The 20,876-nt window shown below is 46.7% G+C and overlaps 2 protein-coding genes across 5 annotated transcripts in view; one reads left to right on the top strand and one right to left on the bottom strand.

Annotated features, from left to right (window-relative positions):
- Positions 1-20,876, bottom strand: part of LOC144729613 (tRNA 2'-phosphotransferase 1-like) — a 142,612-nt gene that overhangs the window by 20,743 nt on the left and 100,993 nt on the right. For 2 of the 4 annotated variants that reach the window (XR_013587736.1, XM_078609995.1), the window contains exon 1: positions 4,198-4,643. The exons of the other annotated variants lie outside the window; for them this stretch is intronic. Coding sequence is in view for 1 of the 2 variants with exons in the window: in XM_078609995.1 (XP_078466121.1) it covers positions 4,198-4,259 (62 nt within the window). In the remaining variant the exon portion in view is untranslated. Of the gene's footprint in view, positions 1-4,197; positions 4,644-20,876 lie in introns of those variants that run through there. 4 annotated transcript variants of the gene reach the window in all.
- Positions 9,671-11,809, top strand: LOC144729828 (uncharacterized). The gene has a single exon (XM_078610343.1). The coding sequence runs from the start codon at positions 9,671-9,673 to the stop codon at positions 11,807-11,809; it is 2,139 nt and encodes a 712-aa protein (XP_078466469.1).

Raw genomic sequence — 20,876 nt, 5'->3', positions numbered from 1 at the left:
TTACTCGCCCCCTCGCTGCTAGGCGAACCGCTGCTGCGTTCTTCACCCATGGGGTGAGAGCCGTCGCTCCAGGATTCTCCTCCCCCGCGGGTCCGCGTAGTAGGCATGTTTAATTACGTACGCGCACACCCACACACAGCTCTGCGCGGCACTCACTCAACCCTGACCACTCACGCTAGGATCGCGCACCTGTATTATACACGTCGTGAACGTGCGCGCACACACGCCTACAGCTCCACACGCGATACCCACTCTTGCGCCGCTCTGCGCCGCGCTCGCCGCTCACGTTATGATCGCGCACCTGGAGTACGCTGATTACGCACGCCGCGAGCTTACGCATACACAGTACCACACGCGTTCACACTTATAACACGAGATCACACGAGGCCACGATCAGCTATTAATGATTTATTATCCGCTACCTGGAACTAGATGTTAAATCAGTGAGTCGACGAGGCTGGCCTACGCTGATACCTCTATACCTATTCCCGATTTATCTGCTATGATTCTAATTCACCTTCTTACTCACTGTTAAGTGTCCACGGCGGTCCGCTGATCCTTGTGCTAACAGCGTACCTCGGTGCGTCGCACGGACGTCCGGGTCGCTGGCTGGAGCTGTGTCTCGTCGCCTTGCGCTGGAGTAAGACCGCTATTTCCCCTTTTTGCCCCACTATTTATCCTCCCTACATCAAAGGGAGGCTGCGCTGAACAATGGGCTCGTGCACCTCGAGCCCGCGCACGGCGGTTCCGGCGCTTTTGATATGCTAATCAGTGAGCGGCGTACATCCTAATTACTCCCTTACCCTTCCTAACAATGGGGCCTGTGCGCTCAAGCATAATGTTCCCAACCCTCCATGACTATGCGCAAGAGTCCATGCGGTCCCGCTATTCATGCTGTCCCCTCCCTCCTCCGCCTGTCTCGTCGACCCGTGGGGGTGTGTGTGGGGGGAAAATGCGCCTCCACCGCGGTGGCCGAATGCCCCATGCCGCGACCCCACCATATTAAGGCTGGTCACAGCGCCGCGGCGCCACGTAGCACGGGGGAGGTCGTCCAATTCCCTGATCGCCGGAAACCGTGAAAGTTTAATCCCGATAAGGGCTTCTCGGATAAAAACCGGTCGGCCAGGTGACCTCCCCACGAGCTCTATGGGGGGGGGGGGAATGCGTGCGGGTGTGTTCGTGCGAGGTGAGGTGAGGGGGACGCGGGGTCGGCTCCGTCGCTTGGTGGTGGCGAGGTCTTAGATGGGGCGCCTGCTGAACGGCTTCGTGGCGGCGGCATGACACAATCAGGAATGACATTCTAATAGGATTGGTCCATGGACCAAAACAGACATTTTCTAACCACCGATGGCTGTGAAACTTCAACCGTATCGATTTATGGCTTATTTTCTCATGACCAACTCGTTTCAAACGGTTACCACATAAATCACTGCTATTGGCCACATTGTAAAACAAATAAACCACCAATGTACTTCTACCTCAGGCAATACCGTCAAGTGAAATATTGTGGTCTGGGCTCAATGACTTGTTGAAGGTCCTCCTCATCACATTCATCTTCAATAGATAAATTACTTGACGTGGTGACGTGATGAAGAAGCTTGGGGGCTATAGTCAAGCCCCAGTAAGGTGACCCCCCTAAAAACTAATTTCACGTCACAGGCCCCCTTAAAATAAAGCAACGTGAATAACAGTGCCGTGTCTAGATGTTGCCACCTGTCCTCATTTTGCCAGATAGCAGTCTCGGGAAATCTCTGAGTTTTCCCAGAAGGTCACAGTCCCGGTTCGGTGTCAGTGCCGTAACAAAACACCGCTTTTGACGATGCAATTGACATCGTGCAAGTAGCTCACCACAGCTTCCAATCAGTGAGATTGTTTTATTCCTCTCAAACGGCCAGGTTTTTTGTTGCACCTCAGAGGTGGAATCTCTCACCGCGGCATTTTCTGCCTGCCCTCCCTGCCTCCTCGCACGCCATTCTTGCTTCAAATGTATTCATTCAACAGGCTCTGACTAACACAGCGAAGCGTCTATTATTTCCCACGACTGGGGAAGGGAACCTTTCTTGAATAAGCATAACTTGCTGCCGATTACAATATGATGCTATCCACGCAAGAAAGCTTCACCGAAGCTATATATAGTTGAGTGAATGTTCTCGGATGTTGTGAGGAAATCGGGGTACCCGCAGACAAAAAGGCAACACATCCACAGGAAGCCATAACACAAATCGACGCATGTGGATAGACAATGGCTGATGAGGGACCAAGATGACGATGATGATGATGAGAAGAATAACAAGTGATCATGACCATCCATAAGAGGTTTTTTTTTTGCGTTAGATCGTGTAAATATAAATGTGTCGTTAAAACCCGCCACCAGCCGACACAGCCAACTAGTAAGGGTTGTCACGTAAACAGAACATGCCAATTCGTCACTAGTACAGCACACCGATGTGTTGGAGAGCTAAGCCACAACATTTACAATCTGAGTACGACGTTTCGCCAGTAATTGATTAAGCTAGTTGTAATTATGCATGATATTGGTCGCGAAAGCCTACGCGTTAAACTGATCATAATCATGCCTTCACCATTGCCTTTTTATTCAATCACACAACAGTCCAGACTCCTATCGCCTCATGAATTTTAACCTTAGCTCTGAAAATAACCCTACATAACTCACATAATTTCTAACCCAATTCATAAGCATAAACCCTAATCACATTTCAGAAAACTCTCAGGTTCTACGCCAAACACTAGAAATCAGCTCAGGGTTTACTTAGTCTTAAATCTAATCTACACCCATAACCCATACCCCGTGACGTTAAGTTGCACTGGAATGCATTACATTGTGAGCTAATGTCCATGTTAATAGAACAGACTAAATATCCAAAGCCAATACCATCAATGTTTTCAGTGAAAATCCTACACAATATGGCACCATGTACAGTATAAATCCATATTGGCAGCTTCAATGCAATATGCAAAACTTTTAACCCACCCCACTTTCAGTGTGCTTGCAGACAAATGGCAGAAAGCTCTTGAAGATTTGGCACAGGTAGGTGACCTTTGAAACGAAACGTGTGACGTCGAGTGGGTTGTTTACCCGCGGTGCTGAAGGGGGCGTGTGACGTAAGAGCTCACACAAAAAGGTGAGGTGCTGATACTTTCAGAATACAGAACTTCCTCGGCTTTGTGCTGCTTCTGCTCGTTAGCAACGCAACACCTTTACGCGCAGATAGAACAACGTTACGGACGGTACTTGGACATTAAATTAACTCGTAGAATAGTATTTGTAAATGAGCAACTTTTTCAGTTGGCAGTGGACTGCAATAGGTAGGCGCTCACATGAGGTGCTGGATTGTTCTTGTTTTATTGTTAACAACTGCGATGTACCGTGAGTAAAGTACTCTACCGCTTCATTTTTTAAAATCGTTTTCTGTATTGATCGATGTTAAATCTAATGAATCGATAGGTTTGATTTGTCAACGAGTATTTCAAGTATAACACCGTACATTTAAATCTAAATTGATGACCTAATTACGCCAGGACAGATATAAATGAAAACATACAAATACGAAAATAACAACTAAGAAAAAACATCAAAGCATTTTAGCCATTGCGATAAATACTTTGACAGTATTTACATAAAATATACAAACTACTGACAAAACAGAAGTAATACTTGAATTAGTAAGTATTGTACCTTTTTGTTACTAATTTATTCTATCGGAATTCGTAACTGATGAGACATCGATACGAATAAAATTGTATATCGCATCTGAGAACGCTGTACAACACACAAGAGCAAAACGAAATAATACACCCACCTAAATACGTACAGCGCACGCGAATCACGTCAAAATAGTAACCAATGATTCGCAGTCAAAATGACGAGTGCTTAACGTAGCAAACCTTTTACGGTACATCGCGAAGTCTCAGCTAAAAATCACCGTCCACGTGAAAACATCAGTCAACAACAACAGGTGGACACAACGACCAATACGCACTGCTCAAGACAAGATGGCGGAGCGACCATACGACGCATACCTATGCTGCAGCAGAGAGGACGACGAATGGGCCGAGCGGGTGACTCAGTACATGGAGGCGGCCCCAAACAACCTGCGCGTGTGCCTGAGCAGTCGCGACTTCGTCCCGGGCATGGCCATCGTGGACAACGTCTGCAACGCGGTGCAAAGCTCCCACCTGATCCTGCTGGCTCTCTCGCTCGGGTTCCTGGAGAGCGGCTGGTGCGATCTGGAGACCATCTTGGCGCTCACCAACTCGGCGCAAGCGACGTGTGTGCTGGAGAGGAACAGGTGAGCACGGGGTGGATCGGAGTGACGGTGGAGGGGTGGGATGACAGGTGGACGCAAGGAATGGAGTGACGTGGACCTGGAGAATGGGGGGAGCCGGGTAGACGTGTGGATGGAGTGACGTGAACTTGGATAATGGGGGGAGCCGAGTAGACGTGTGGATGGAGTTACGTGGACTTTGAGAATGGGGGGAACCGGATGGACATGTGGATAAAGTTACGTGGACCTGGAGAATGGGGGGAGCCGGGTAGACGTGTAGATGGAGTGACGTGGACCTGGGGAATGGGGGAGAGCCGGGTAGATGTGTAGATGGAGTTACGTGGACCTGGGGAATGGGAAAAGCCAGGTAGATGTGTAGATGGAGTGACGTGGACCTGGATAATGGGGGGAGCCGAGTAGACGTGTGGATGGAGTTATGTGAACCTGGAGAATGGGGGGAGCCGGGTAGACGTGTGGATGGAGTGATGTGTGGATGTTGAGAGGTGGGAGGGCAGGTGGACAAGGTGAGGTGGTAAATGGACCATGTGGATTATAGTGGAAATGGGAGAACGAGGAAACTCCCACGAGGCAACGGTTGACTGGGACTTCACCAGATGCTGGAGCGGGGAGTGTGTGTGAGTGGAGGGCAGTAGAGTGAGATGAGATGTAGGCAGAGGCATATCCATGGAGAATGTTGAAGACAATGAATGCTATCTTGCAATTGACCTGGGATTCAATTGGGTTCCAGTGGAGCAATCAGAGTACTGAGGTGCTGCGGTCTTGTTTACTGGTGCGGGTGAGAAGTCTTGGGGTGATATTTTGGATCACCTGGAAATTGGAGACGAGAGATTTGAGGAGGTGCACACTGAAACTGAAGTCTTTACTGCCAATGGCATTTTTTTGCCAATATATGGAACAAATGCAAGATAAGACAGTGTCAGGGCAGGATATTAGAGTGCACAGTGAGGTTTGGTTCATGTAATAAGAATATAAATCATGTATGAACATGTGAACATGGTGAGATGCACGAATGAACTAACCAGTGAGAGAGTGACATGTGAACATGATATGTTTATGACATGACAGTCAAATATTTTATTTATGTATTCTGAAAGCTGGAATTTAGACAAATTGCAGAATAAAATGTAATGTAACATTTGTTTGCGATGCCATTGTTGACTGGGCTGAGACCAGCAACTCCTTTACACGGCTCCTGAAAACCCGGTTTGAAATCAAAGGCGAACCAACGCCTGACTGAACTCAGGCTCGCGACAGGGCCAGCTGAGCGTTTTGACATCTGAACCATCCGTCCGCCTCCGAAAAAATGAATTCTCCCGTGTCATGCAGACGAGTCGGTAACCGAGTGGCCGCACGTGTGCGCGACACACAGGCGCGTCGTTCCCGTGCTCCTCGAGCCGTGCAACGTCCCCGAGCGGCTGGGCTTCCTCACGAGGCTCGATGCTCGCGAGCCGGACTTCCTGGCTCGCCTCGTGGCGCTGGTGCAGCGGCGTGTGCCACTGATGGAGGCGGACTGCAGGAGGCCCAGCCTGGAGCCCGCTCCCACGTCCGTGCCGGAGGCCAGGGTAAAATGTGCACCTGGCATTTGCATGGGGAGTGGATTCTCTACGTCGTGTTTGTCTCAAACGTGGAGGGTCATCGCATCCGGGGTTGCAGAGCCCTGTTGATGGTCAATTCCTGGATGGTGTCTAAGTAATCTAAGCAAAAGCTCAGAGCTACCAAATATCTCATGGGATATTGGCTTGAACTCAGATTTTTGTTATGTCGTAATTCTAAAAGCACTGCTAAAATATGGTTTTAATTGGTCTATTGCCATAATTGTTTCACACAACAGTGATACAATTGAGTTATGCAGCTTGTCCAGCAAATAATCTATGTTTTTTATGTAATGCATCCACAAATAACATCTGTGTATGGCCCCAATGGGATGACACCACCTCTGCTTGGAGTGTTTTCACTATAAGGTGCAAAACCTTTTTCTTAGCGAGGGCCAAATATGAGTGTTTTAAAAATACATTTGTGGGGCTACTCATTAACAAACACCTCAGTCATTTCCGGTACTGCAAGAAAGAAGTAGCCTACAGTGGCACTAAAATCAGAAATTGTGTTGCCGATTCGTGTGGCTATGATGCAAGCAGTGACTGATTGTTAAACGTCAATTGTGGGACATTTTGCAGTGGTAGGCCCTCATGTAGACGCAGACCTCGTGAAATTCCAGTTGCAGCTGTATTTTCCAACGACTCCACATTAGTCCTGATAGTATTTCACTCTCACGAAAAAACTATTCTCACGAGTGATGATCTCACCTGACAATAGTTTCATCGGTGATGGTCTCAGTAAGCAATGGTCACACGAGGAATGTCTCATGGAGAAAGAAAATGTGTCCGACATTATCTCATGGGCCAGTGGCGCATTTCTGTGGGTAATCAAACACTTTGTCGGCAAGGTGTGGTCCACCTTGCAGACTCGATAAACTCCCACATCGTCCAAGCTCTGATCCGACCAGATTACAGTACAGTACGTAAAAATGTGTTCATAAATCCACCTGTGTGTACATTTCAGTTTCATCACATCGTAAGCTTGTAAGGAGACTCCTGTTTTTTCCAACGTTTTAAAAAGGAACAGACCTAGAATCTTATTGGATACAGTATTTTTACGGGTTGTCTTATTAGGGTTGTTCTCAACATGCATTGTATCATCATGGCTGTTTCTTTATATGGATGGTCTCATCAGAAAGCACTCGAAGACCATTATCATGTATATACATTCACCGACATGCCATATACCTCCGATTAGCACGGTTGGCTACACACGGTGCGAAAGATGTCCAACATGCACTGGATACGTATTGTGCAATTCCAACCCCTGCCTAAGGCCTTTGCCTCGATATTTTCTCAACACAGGTGCAGGAGCAGGACTACTTCGACGTACAGAACCACCACAGTGATGTAAATGAAGAGTCCGAGTTGCAGTCTTGCCAGAACTGCCAGGAGTGGCAGCTGAAATGCAACGCTCTGGAAAATGAGATCGCCAAGCTGGAAGCTAAAAACGGGCGACTTGTCCCGCAGAACCTGCCGCCAAGTCCAATCTCGGGAGTAGACAGCGAACAACCTCTGCCTCTGGTGTCTTTGAATCAGGCCTCGGTGAAGTTGTTGTCAGTGGCAGCTGCGATGGGGATGGTGCCCTCAATTGTGTCATCCGGTCGATTCAGTTTTCTGACATGGATGTGTCCAGGAGAGTCGTTGTGTCTGATGTCACAAGGGGTCTTGCTCAGCACAAGACTGTTGACTCGTGTCGTGTGCAAAACGCAGCCAGGTCTGGTTTTTGAGTGACACAAAAATTACTGTTTTGATGACCTCCGGTATAAATAATAATAATAATGAATGCATATTTCTAAATAAATATTCAGATTTTAACCTTGACGGTAATGATGGGGTGTTTTTTAAACTCGAGCCATTTCATCGCTGCAACGCTATTTCATTACAAGAACACAACTTATACTTATTTTCCAGTGGCATCTGAGCCAAGCGAGCGAGGGGCGCTCACGGTCGTGAGTGGGTTTACACTGGATATTTGCCGCGCCGAAACAAAACCACACTACGCTCGCCTCACAAGACTTATGAATATGGCTTGGGGCCAAGTAAGGCCAGCGGTGGAGGCGAATGACATCATGTTACAGTACAGTACATCTCTAACACAGCACGACGGCATGGGTCTTATTCTGCAGTGGAAATGCAACCTGGCCCGGCTCAGAACGGTCCCAGCATGGCACTGTTGGGTAGTAGAAAATAGGTATTATTACCTCCACGACAAGTAACTGAATAAAAAAACGATTTAAGCATTTGTTTGAACCAGGTAAGGCCCACCAAGCTATATATCTCTTTATTAGAAGCGACCTGGCTACAAATGATAGCTCAACAAAGTGGCTTATCATCGCGTGAGAATGTATAGCAGCCGAATACTCTAAACGTATGATTCCAAATGTGGAGGGAAAAAACAGAGGGCCCGGAGAAAAATCCACTCGACCGCAGGGAGAGAGACATGCAAACTCTAAATATACAAGCGTCAGGGTCGGAATGGAACCAACAGCATCCTGCATCCCAGACAAGGGGGATAACATCTCACGAGATGTTCTCGTCCTCCTGGTTCATCAACAGTCCAGTTTTTCCAGGTGTGATGAATCTATTGGCCATCGGACAATGATATTTATTTCGATTTAAAGTTTTCGTGACTGCAGGGATTCATCTTCTTGGTTCTTTCGGTAAAGTCACGTAGAATGGAAATAATAAAATAATAAAAATAAAAATTATTAAATAATTCTCACGGCGTTTCGGCCACAACGCAAGCAGCCGTCCTCAGGTGAAGACCAAGTAATACAATAATAAAAATAAAACATAATAAAATAATTCTCGCGACGTTTCGGCCACAACGCAAGCGGCCGTCCTCAGGTGAAGAACTCTGTCTCGACAGACCTGTTCTCCACCTGAGGACGGCCGCTTGCGTTGTGGCCGAAACGTCGCGTGAATTATTTTATTATGTTTTATTTTTATTATTTTATTATTTCCATTCTACGTGACTTTACCAAAAGAACCAAGAAGAATGATATTTATTTTGAATCAATAAGTCAGTGTCTCTCTGCTCAAAAACAATCATTGAGGCAACGTTCACCTCCGCTGATGCCAACTCCACATTACAATCGCACTGCCAGGTCTCGGTAAAGGGCAATCACTACTGGCTTCTGACAAAGTGGTACGGCATTTTATTGACCCTGAGGGTCCTGAGTCAAACCCCAAAACCAGGTCATGCACTCATCAACTTCTAAAGCATATTCTTTGGAATTCGATTTAAAGCTTTCGTGACTGCAGGGATTCATCTTCTTGGTTATTTCGGTAAAGTCATGTAGAAGGGAAGTAATAAAATAATAAAAATAATAAAAATAAAACATAATAAAATTATATAAAATTATATAATATAATAAAGTCACGTAGATAGGTTCAAAGAAAAGAACAAAAAAACTACGACGTTTCGATCGCAACACAAGCGTTTGTCACCAGGAAGAGGGGGTTAGATTTTCTAAAGGTAAACTGTTACTGGTAGGAACGAAGTGAACCAGCCTACAATAGATTATATCTAGGGGTCGGCACGGTTTGGCTCAAACCACCAAACCGCGGTTTGAACCGAACCAAATCGGTTTGGTTTGGCTCTGTTTGAACTGGTTCGGTTTGGTTTGGGGCTACGAAAACCGACTCGGTTTGGCTCGGACAGGGTGGAACCGGCTCAAACTAGTTTGGTTGGTTGTAAAGGCGACACGAAAGGACATGCTGTAGTTGCCTTTGCCTGCGAATTCACTTTGCAATTGCATCTCCATGGCTCGAGCGGCTCAAGACGGCGCCATCCCCGGCGGCTCCAGCATCACAAGGTATCTCATCCACGACGTGGAAGAGACCAAACACGCCGGTAGCGACGAGGAGCCGATGGCGAGCGAACGTGAGAGCCCGGACGCCACGCGCGGCGACACGCGGCAGAGCCTCATGCGCACCCTCGGCGCCGCAGCGCTGCAGACCGCGACGCAGCCCAAGCCCAAGAAGGCCCGTGTGTCCCGAGCGCTGTGGCACGACGAGTACTTTGAGACGAGCCAGGCCACGGGCGACGTGCAGAGCCGGACCTGCAAGATCTGCACCCTCCAGTACGCGGGCTCCACCTCCTCGGGCACCCGTATCAAGCATCTCAAGACCCATGGGATCGTCGACCCCGAGTCGCCCACGGTCGTCACGTCGCCGCCGACGGGGAAGGGTTTGCTCGTGCAGTCCAAGATGGCCACGCCCATGTCAGCGCACGCGAGCAAGGCCATGGACAGCTTTGTCGCCGAGTACATCGCGACGAGTGGTCTAGGCCATAAACACGTAACATCGGATCCCTTTACGACTCTTCTTCAACGAGCTGCCCCGGGTTACGAGCCCAAGTCTGAGCGCACGGTCAAGCGCCGCATGCTCGAGATGTATGTCGTCCTCAAGCTACTCGTGCTACAGTACTTTACTACTTTTGGCTCTTGCGTCTCCTTGACCTACGACGGTTGGACAAACGACGCCATGACCGGCTTCTTCTCGGTCACCCTCCACTGGATGGACCCGGCGTCGTTCTCCATGTGCAACTGCATCATTGACTTCTTTTGGGTGGCCCCGGGCGAAGGCGTGGGCAAGCGCATGGCGCAGCGCCTGCACGAGCTGCTCGACGACTTTGGCGTGTGGCCGCGCCTGCTCGCCGTCGTCACCGACAGCGGTTCTGACGCCGTCGCATCCGCCAAGTCCCTCACGCTCCTCGAGGGGAGCAACCTGCGCTCGACGTGTTGCTTGCGGTGCATCGCGCACTGCGTCAACCTCGGCGTCAAGGCCTCATTCGGCGCGTTCGAGACACTGCTGCGCAGCCTCCGCGCGACGCTCGGCGCTATCCGCAAGAGCAAGACGAAGAGGGCGGCCTACACGTCGCTCGCGCGGCACTACCTCAAGTGCCCGCTGCAGCCGCCTTGCCTCGACGTGGTCACACGTTGGGGTAGCACGTACGTGATGCTCACGGCGTCGCTAAGGCAGCGCCAAGTGATCGACGCCATCTGCCTTGAGCCCGGCTGGTCGCGGAGCCAGGCCGGCTTGTCGGACGAGCAGTGGGAGCAGGCGGCGCTGCTCTGCCAGTTCTTGGAGAAGCCGGCGGCCATCTCCGATGCCATGGGCGCCGAGGAGTACTGCACCATCTCGAACGCCATCACGGCGCAGGAGGCTCTCTTGAGCCACTGCATGACCCACCGCCCGAGTCCTCATGTGGTCGTGAGCTCGGCCACCGTGACCATCTCCGACTACATGGTCAAGTACAGCGACCTTCTCTCGTCCGAACCAAGCCGCGTCGCCCGCTTTCTCGACCTGCGCCACCCCAAGCCCGCGGCCTCGAGCACCGAGTACAGCAATATCAAGGACATGATGACGGACATTCTCAACCAGCGCTACCCAGCGTTGACGACGGACGCGGCGCCGAAGGCGGCGCCGCGTGGCGGCATTAACATCCTCTTTGACATGGTCTACGCGCCCAACGCTCACGACGGCGCCGCCTCCGAGGTCGACCGCTTCCTGCTTGAGCCGACTCAGGACCTGAGCATGGACGTCGTCGAGTGGTGGAAGCTGTACGGCGGCAAGTACCCGCGCCTACGACGCGTGGCCCTCGACTATTTGCCTATCCCGGCGTCGTCCGTGCCCTCCGAGAGAGCAAACTCGGCCGCCAAGCGCTCCTTTCTCGACCGACCAAACCTGCACAAGTGCACGTTCAAGGCCGAGATGTGTGTGCGCTCGTGGGCGCGGATGTTGCCTAGTGTTGGGGTTTCACTGCCATTGAACTACCACACTGCGTTCAAGGACATTGGGCGTGCCAAGCTTGAGGAGATGGCTGTGGACGACATCGTCGTCCAGTACTTGCTAGTGAATCTCAATATGAAGAAAGCCTGCGTAGAAATTAGCGATTAATACACTTGATATTTGTATTGAATGCGAATATTGTTTGCCGCGCATCTTTTCGGTTCAAGCCAACTCAAGAGGTTTGGTTTAGCTTAGTTTGGTTTGGTTTTGGTTTGGTTTGGTTCAGTCGTCGCTGGTTTGGTTTGGTTTGGCTTGCTCAATTTGAAACCAGTTTGAGTCGGTTCAAACCGTGCCGACCCCTAATTATATCGTCCGTCCGTCCGTCCGTCCGTGTAGCAACATCGCCCCCTACTGCAAACACTTGGCAGGACCCTACAAAAACCTTTAGACTCAGTGACGCTTTCCTGGCTAAACAAGTGTAAGAATACATTATGTTTATATTATTTGGTTATTCGTTCCTACCAGCCCACCCCGCAGGGACCTGTTTATAAAGGTTTGAAATGGGCGTAGCCCAAATGTCAGCAGCCAATGTTAGTGAGAGTGGTGGGCAGCAACCGCGACGGTGGTGGGTTTCCCAGCCCTTTGATTGGTGAGACATCCACTGTAGGTGTGTGTTTGATGCCACATGAGTCGTGTGTGTGTGATTCAGGGAGTGAGACGTGAACGTGTATCTGTCAATCCATACGGGTCATCAATCCATGCTCTTTCGTTCTTTCGGTAAAGTCACGTGGGTAGAAATAGAATAAAACAAATCACGACGTTTCGATCGCAACACAAGCAATCTTCATCAGGTGGAACAACAAAGTACGACTTTGCCTCATAACAACAATAAAATGCTGAAGTGTTCAGCATTTCAGCATTTTATTGCTGTGGTTGTTCCACCTGATGAAGGTTGCTTGTGTTGCGATCGAAACGTCGTGATTTGTTTCATTTTTACCTACGTGACTTTAGCGAAAGAACCAAAGAGTAAGGATCACCACGAATCTTGGTCCAGGGAAATTGAGCGTTTGGGTCCGTACGGCGTACATCCGTCTCGAGACGGGCAAAAACATGTTTTTGTCTATTTGTTTGTAGTTTCTACCTTGTGTTGGGACTTTGTAGGATAAACGTTGAGATTTACAAGGGCACGGAGTGACCGATACGTCTAAATTGGTGTGTAAAAAGCTAGGGCACTGGTGAGGGGTTGACGGGTATGCGAGCGAATAGACGTGGAACGATCCATTGATGCTTGGAGTGTTTTATATTTGTACGTTTTTATCAAAATGATGTTATATAATGGCTCGGTTGCGTTCTGTTAACTTGTTTTCTACCCTGTATACTGTATCTTGTTTTAATAAATAATGTCAAACAGAATCGATTCGTAAATAAAAGTACGACCTTGCCTCGTAACAACGCTTACAACATATAGCCCCCGACTTTCGGGAATGTTTTATGTTCTAATCTTTGTACTTTGCGTCCACTAAGAATAAAGAACGCTTACAAGTTACAGTATCCAAGTGTAATTCACCCGAAATAAACCTACCTTGAATGTCTTCGGATCGCTGCAAATTTACAACTTAAAATGTACGCTACGCACAGCAATTTGCAAATGTAATGTGAATTTATGTTTACAGCATTAGGTGTATAGTGTCTGTGTGAGCCAATAGGAAGGGGCAGACATTGAAATCGTTAATGCATGGTGCATATTCATTATTTAATCGCCTAATACGAGTTACGAGGAGAGGTCTTGGAGGGCATTCAGGAATAAATGCAGACACTTTGCACGCTGCGAGATGAGACGCTTACCATGCAGCCACCACCATCCCTCAGCTCTGCGATGCCACAATTCAATTCGCCTCTACAAATCACGCTGATATCACCGCTCCATCTCCATGGTGATGGGGTTTTTTTCTCATTCTTCCGCAATTCCGTCACCTTTCTTGAGCGTCCATCAGCTGTCATCCCATTTAGCGATTTATCCTGCCGAAGACAAATAAACTTGTTTCCACGACATTATACTCTTTGTTTCTTTCGGTAAAGTCACGCAGGTATAAAATAAAATGGTGACTTGTTTTATTTTATACCTACGCGACTTTACCGAAAGAACCAAAGAGTATGGATTCCTGCAGTCACGAAAGCTTCAAATCAACGTCAACATGTTTCTGAGTTGCGTTTCTACCCCAACCCAAGGGATCTTCTTTCTGTCGTTCGGTGTAATCTCATGCACGCACGTCTCTGTGCTGCCCAAAGAGCTCATCTGGTGGTGTATGAGAAGAATAGGTCTTCCTGAGGTATATGTCCGGCTGATCCAGGATATGTATGAAGGAGGGAAAATGCGCGTGCAAAACGACTGCGGGGTGTTGGAGAGCTTTCAAGTCAACGCGGGATTGAAGCAAGGTTCTTCTTAAGCCCCTTCCGGTTCATCCTGGTGCTGGACACACTCACGAAAAATTACACTGGTCAACAAAAAAAACATTTTGTTTCTGGCCTGGACTTTTGCAGCTGGTTTAGACTAATTTCAGGGTGCTGATTCCAAATTTGATCTCAGATTTTCTCTATTACATCTCATTTGTATGCTATCGGCATACCCCATTTTCATTGATTTTACCCGAAATTAACTCTGTCACTTACGATTGCAAGTTGTTGCGAGTCAGTGACTGCTTTAGTGTTAAAATATGGTGCTGTATTTTTAGGATAGTGTGTTTATAATATCATTTTACGTAGATATCCACATTTATTTAATATTTTTCTTCTGCAGTTTTTATTGACAATGCAATATTTTATATCTCAAAAACCTGATGTGATAGACAAAAGCACCCCAAAATTAACTTAAAACCGTTGGAATACCTTATGCCAAAAAAAGTGTGTTGACCAGTGTATTCAGAGGGAGCCCCCTGGTGGGTGCTGTTTGCAGACGACATTGTGCTATGCGGTGAAAGTAGAGGGGTAGTGGAAGATGAGTTGAAGATCTGGGTGCAAAAGATTGAAGGGAATGGGTTGAGGATCAGTCGGACAAAGACGGGAGTACATGATTGCAAATTTCTGTGGAAAGAATGCAGGCGCGTTGGAAATTGGAAGTGACCAATTAATGAAGACGAACGAGTTTAAGTACCTGGGTGCAACGATGTGGTGCTGAAGGATCACTTGATACAGCTATCGTGCTGTGACTGTTCCACCTGAAGACGGAGGCTTGTGTTGCCTCCGAAACGTCGTGATTTTTATTTTATGTTTATTTTACTTTTATTAATTTAAATTTTTTACCTACGTGACTTTACCGAAAAAACCTAAGAATAGGAGAGATGAGAACAAGAACAAGGGCTGAATGGCTGAAATGGCGAGAGATGACCGGTGTGGTGTGCGATAAGAGGGTCCCAGTTATGTTGAAGGGAAAAGTGTGTAGTGTATAGTGTAGTGTATAGTACAAGACGGTGGTGAGGCCGGTGCTGTTGTATGGGGCCGAGTGCTGGGGCACAAGCAAGACGGAGGACCAAGCTATGGCAGTCGCAGAGATGAGGATGTTGCGGTGGACTTTGGGTTTAACAAGTACAGAATAAAATAATAAAATAAAACATAATAAAATAATTCTCACGACGTTTCGGCCACAACGCAAGCAGCCGTCCTCAGGTGAAGACCAGGTCTGTCGGGTCTTCCTTCACCTGAGGACGGCTGCTTGCGTTGTGGCCGAAACGTCGTGAGAATTATTTTATTATGTTTTATTTTATTATTTTCATTCTACGTGACTTTACCGAAAGAACCAAGAAGATGAATCCCTGCAGTCACGAAAGCTTTAAATCGAAAAATAAAAAGGACAGATTTCGATTTAAAGCTTTCGTGACTGCAGGGATTCATCTTCTTGGTTCTTTTGGTAAAGTCACGTAGAAGGGAAACAATAAAATAATGAAAATAAAACAATAAAATGTTACAATAAAATACAATTGCATTTTATTATGTTTTATTTTCATTATTTTATTATTTCCCTTCTACGTGACTTTACCGAAAGAACCAAGAAGAAGGAAGGACAGGGTGAGAAATGAAGACGTGAGAGGATGACTCAAGGTGGTTAGAGATCACAGAGAAGACGAGAGAGAGAAAAGGTTCCGGCGCGGTTCGGTGATGCGGAGAAACAACAGGAAAATAACGTTGGTCAGAAGGTGTAAGTAATGTAAGTGGAAGGAAAGAGACCAAGAGGAAGGCAGAAGAAGAGGTGGGGCGATGTGGTTCGATCGGTAATGGTGGCCCGAGGTGCGGAAAGAGAGATGGCACAGCACAGGGTAGCATGGAGACAACGGACCCCACATGAGTTGGACAAACGCGTGGAAGAAGAAGACCTCTCCGTGTTTTCGTGCACACTTTTCTCCCAATTTAGTTCAACATCTTCAAATCTTCTTACATGTTCCGACATGTAACATATGTGAAGGGTGATGAAAAAAATCCGTCACTAACTCTGATAGCAATAGTTGACCTCACCGAAAAACTTATATTTCTAAATCCTGCAGTGCCATTGAAATTCAGGCCTCCTAGTTTATTTATTTTGTCAAGATGTAATCCCTTATCCATTCACATCACGCATCACTTATTTATGATCACTTAGAAAATAACTTTCCTTACAAGTGGTTCTTAAAGGTGTTAACATACGGGAAGTAATGGGAGCTAACTCAAGTCAGTCGATTCGAATTACTTTGGAATCGGGATGGTGCCGTGATACAATAGTTAGCACACTGGATTTGCAATAATCCAGTTCGATTCAATGTCCCGGTGCGGCAGTTGAAACAACGGTGGAAGTTTCTTAATCCCCCACCAGAAATCGAATAACCACATCCGTCCACCCAGCAGAATATATGGGTACACCAAAGGTGATTGGCAGGTTGTGTGTGGTGGGGTAAAGTGTGGGTACTCCCATCTCTTCCAAGACGTCTGGTCAAAGTGGAGGAATAGGCCAAATGCCCTCCAGAGCTGCCTCTAGTGGAGGCCCTTCTGCCAGCAGTGGCGTGATCGAGCATTTGCAGGGCTGTGCCTTTATGTGTTTTAGCTTTGCTTTGGAATGTTGTGGGTTTTTTTCCAAATTTCCCCGGATATTTCTCTGTTTTTCACATTGCTCAGAATCACATGGCTTTCAAACTTTTGTAAACAAATGTAATCAATTGGTACGATGAAACGAAGTACTGTAATAATTTTAAAAATATAATTATTTGAAAATGTACAGTCCTTTAACCTGTCACTCACGTCAGACCAAGGACTTTTTGATCATCCCTGAAATGTACAGCAGAGGGTGCCGTTGTATAACTTTGCGGACATTGCGTTTTCAGTTTTGCTCCACGTGCTGGAAGCTTCCTCTTGTTCCTCAATATTTCAGCTTCTTAAATTACATTCGGTAGCTGAATATAGTTCCTGAAGCTCACATCACGTGGAACGAAACGTCGGACAGCATTACGGAAGAGATTATGTGCAACTGCGAAAACCTACGCAAGTAGCGTTACTCAAATCTGTGATTGACAAGAACATCCAATCTTAATAGAATAATGGTGCAGGCTGGAAAATCACACGTTTCAAACAAGGAGCATAAAATGTGTGAAAGCACACAGCCTCTCTGCATATGCAAAACGTCATTAGCAATTTCTGAAGAAGTGCTTCGTGGTCTTTTTCACCATCAAATTAATTTGGAGCAAATGTGGCCGACTGACAGCAGTAGCAGTGATGCAGTGATAGACAACTGTGGACCGGTTGTTGTACTTCTTAGGGCCCATCAGCATAGTTCTGTATGGTCAACAATGCTCACCAACTGCTGCAAAGTCTACCTCTGCAAACCAGTTCCACGCCACGGGACTCATTGGCTCGTGGCCCACGCCAACAATTAATAAACTGATGAATCAAACCAACGATAGTGAAGTATCCGGAAATAAAGACATTATTGGCACTCGTGGGACGGAATCGTGGACGGCTGTGGACAAAACCCTCATTGACTGGAAGCCCAGAGCTTCTCTCCCACGACCACTGTAGCCTTCGCTCCACCACGACCAAACGCAGCGTGGGAGATGGCGCGTTCACCTTCCACAAATGGACAATCTAAGAATCGCCAAACCGCTGTGACTGTGGTGGTGGTGGTGGTGAAGTCCAAAATATCAAACGGAGCGCTGACGAATGCCTCATCCACGGACATCCTGCCGGTGTTGCTGCAATTCACACAGCGACTCCTTGGATTAGTTGAAACGAACTTAGCATTCAACTATGACACGTTACAAAAACTGGTGCTTTTTCCTCCTGCCATAACGAAATGAGAAGAAGCGCAGGAGGCGTTAAAAAAAATGTCTCTCCTGTTCTCATGTGTGCCGCTGGACGGGCGGTGATGGGCATGGATTGGTGACGTCAACGAGATCGTCAGCTGTGTTGCCCTGGGGAAGGCTTGTATGGGGTTTCCTGCCTTCTGGAGACAGGATGTGAGCGCAGCCGCCATTTATCAAAGGGGTCTGAGTAATATCGATGACAAAAAGAAAATTCAATGACAATTTTGGTGGTTAATTGGCTCATTGTCCCAGCTCGACTTCCAGGCTGCATGGGACATTGTGGAATATCCTGCAAGGGTACAATCTCCCTGCAACTGCGAAGCACACTGGTACAACACAAGGCAAGCAGCTGATAACACTGGTCAACAAAAAAACTTTTTTCTGGCTATTGCAGCTGTTTTAGACTAAATTCAGGGTGCTGATTCGAAATCTGATCTCAGATTTGCTCTATCACATCTCATTTTATGCTATCGGTATACCCCATTTTCATTGATTTTACCCGAAATTAACTCTGTCACTTATGATTGCAAGTTGTTGCGAGTCAGTGACTGCTTTAGTGTCAAAATATGGTGCTGTATTTTTAGGATAGTGTGTTTATAATATCATTTTATGTAGATATCCACATTTATTTAATATTTTTCTTCTGCAGTTTTTATTGAAAATGCAATATTTGATATCTCAAAAACCTGATGTGATAGACAAAAACTGATGCCAGATTTGGAATCAGCACCCAAAAATTACATTAAAACCGTTGAAATAACTTATGCCAGAAAAAAGTGTGTTGACCAGTGTAATGCAGTCAGTCGAATAATCCTTCAAAAGCTATCAAGAACAATTGGGCACTCATCGATGACTGGGCATAAGACCATCACAATGCATAAGACTTGAGAACCTGGTTTGATCGCTGGTGGCTGCCCAGATTTATTTAAACGCAGGATCTGAGGTACGCCGGCTTGGCATTGCGTGTCATGGGCTATTGGTAATCCTATGAGTCGCTCGACCTTCTCTTTGACTGCGACATGGTCTTCAAATCTAGAATATTCGACATGGTCTTTAGCGTCCACGTCAAAGCACGCGGTGACCCATTTTAAATACCCGCAGGAATCCGAATCGACAGACTGGAACCAACATCGGTCAGCAGACTTGACAGTAAAATATAAACTGAGGAACTCGACACCGGTGTTCTTGATGTGGTGGGATACAGGGTAAAGCATGTGGTGTGAGTGGATCACGTAGGGATGGGAAGATGTGTTTTAGCGAGGTCCATAGTGATCGTGGGAGAGAGAAGCCCTCTGCTTCCACAGTCAGGTCATCTGGACATCTGTGAAAACGAGCTTTATAGCTAATCGGATTCCTCCATACTCTTTGTTTTTTTTCGGTAAAGTCACGTGGGTAAAGAATAAAATAAAAAGGACACTTGTGTTGCGCCCGAAACGTCGTGATTTAATTTAGTTGTTTTCATTCATTTTATTTTATTTTTTACCTACGTGACTTTACCGAAAAAAACAAAGAGTATGGATCCTTGCAGTCACGAAAGCTTCAAATCTAGAACGGATTCCTCCAGTATAAATACATATTTTGATTCTGAGGTTTTTTAAATTTGCCACTTCCATAGTCACCCACGATTCCATCCGGTGAGTGTCGATGTCTTTATTTTTGACTACTGCACTATTAATCTGCTGATTGATTGTTCTTTTTATTTTATTGGGAACCTGAGATGGGAAGCTGTGGGCAGGTTTCACCACCCATGCCCGAAGCAAAACACTTCATCGTTATTTCCTGTACGCTCTGGTTTTTAGAAACGAATTTAGATGAAACGAACACAACTCTTTTAATCTCGGAACATACTTGGTACAATTTCCAATAGTGACGCTTTAGCTTGAATGGCAACATATTCTACATATCAAAGTGCTATACTGTACTGCGTTTCAACCGTTATAAAGCAGCACATTATTTATGAAAGTCCAAGGCCGCAGCCCCTGAAGACACAGAGTTAATCTACCATTGCCTGTGGGTAACACCCATCCGGGCAGTATGGCAAGTAGGTTTGCGATATGTGTGGGTGTCTGCGTGTAAAGATTCGAGTGTTTTCATATGCGTGGGTTTTAGTTTTATTTGAACACTCCAGTTTCCTCCCACACGCAACAAGGATATTCAAAACAAAGGGATAGGCTAAACACGCCGAACCAGGACGTTTCTGAAAACAAATATTGAGTCTCAGTGATGCTTTATCTCAGTGCAAGTTACAGTCCTTTGTCAATGCATTGATGGTGTCCCTGTGCCGGTTTGGTCAAGTAGGTTTTTGACTATACTTCACCAAATTTCGATTTAAAGCTTTCGTGACTGCAGGGATTCATCTTCTTGGTTCTTTCGGTAAAGTCAAGTAGAAGGGAAATGATAAAAATAAAACATAATAAAATAATTCTCACGACGTTTCGGCCACAACGCAAGCAGCCGTCCTCAGCACTTTCATCAGTACAGGTTGGTAAAGGTGGGACCCAGAACCCAGCTCAGGTATATGTCCCCAGTAAATAATTCAACATACTGTATTAGAGTCGTTCTGTATTACAGGTGTGAATCGATATTTCAAAAGAGTAGAGCTATCTATGAACTCTAGTGGTGCAAAAAGGGTATTAAAGGCACGGGGTAATGTATGTGTCAATGGTTACATCAGAGGACTGGACTTTATTAAGCGACTAGAACACAATTCTGGCTTTTGAACACATGGAGGATGTTAGGATTTCACGGCAGATTAGGGTATGTGTAAAATATTAGGTGTTGCCCTTTTAGACTTGCGAATTCCTGAAGACACCATCGCGCGGTTATACGTGAAATCAAGAGGTAACGGAGCAGCCCTGCAGATACGTGTGGACACTAACAGCTTCGATTTAAAGCTTTCGTGACCGCAGGGATTC

The sequence above is a fragment of the Lampetra planeri genome, chromosome 33 (assembly GCF_965212315.1).
Source record: "Lampetra planeri chromosome 33, kcLamPlan1.2.h2, whole genome shotgun sequence".
Lineage (NCBI taxonomy): Eukaryota > Metazoa > Chordata > Hyperoartia > Petromyzontiformes > Petromyzontidae > Lampetra > Lampetra planeri.
This window is presented reverse-complemented; position numbering and strand designations above follow the sequence as displayed.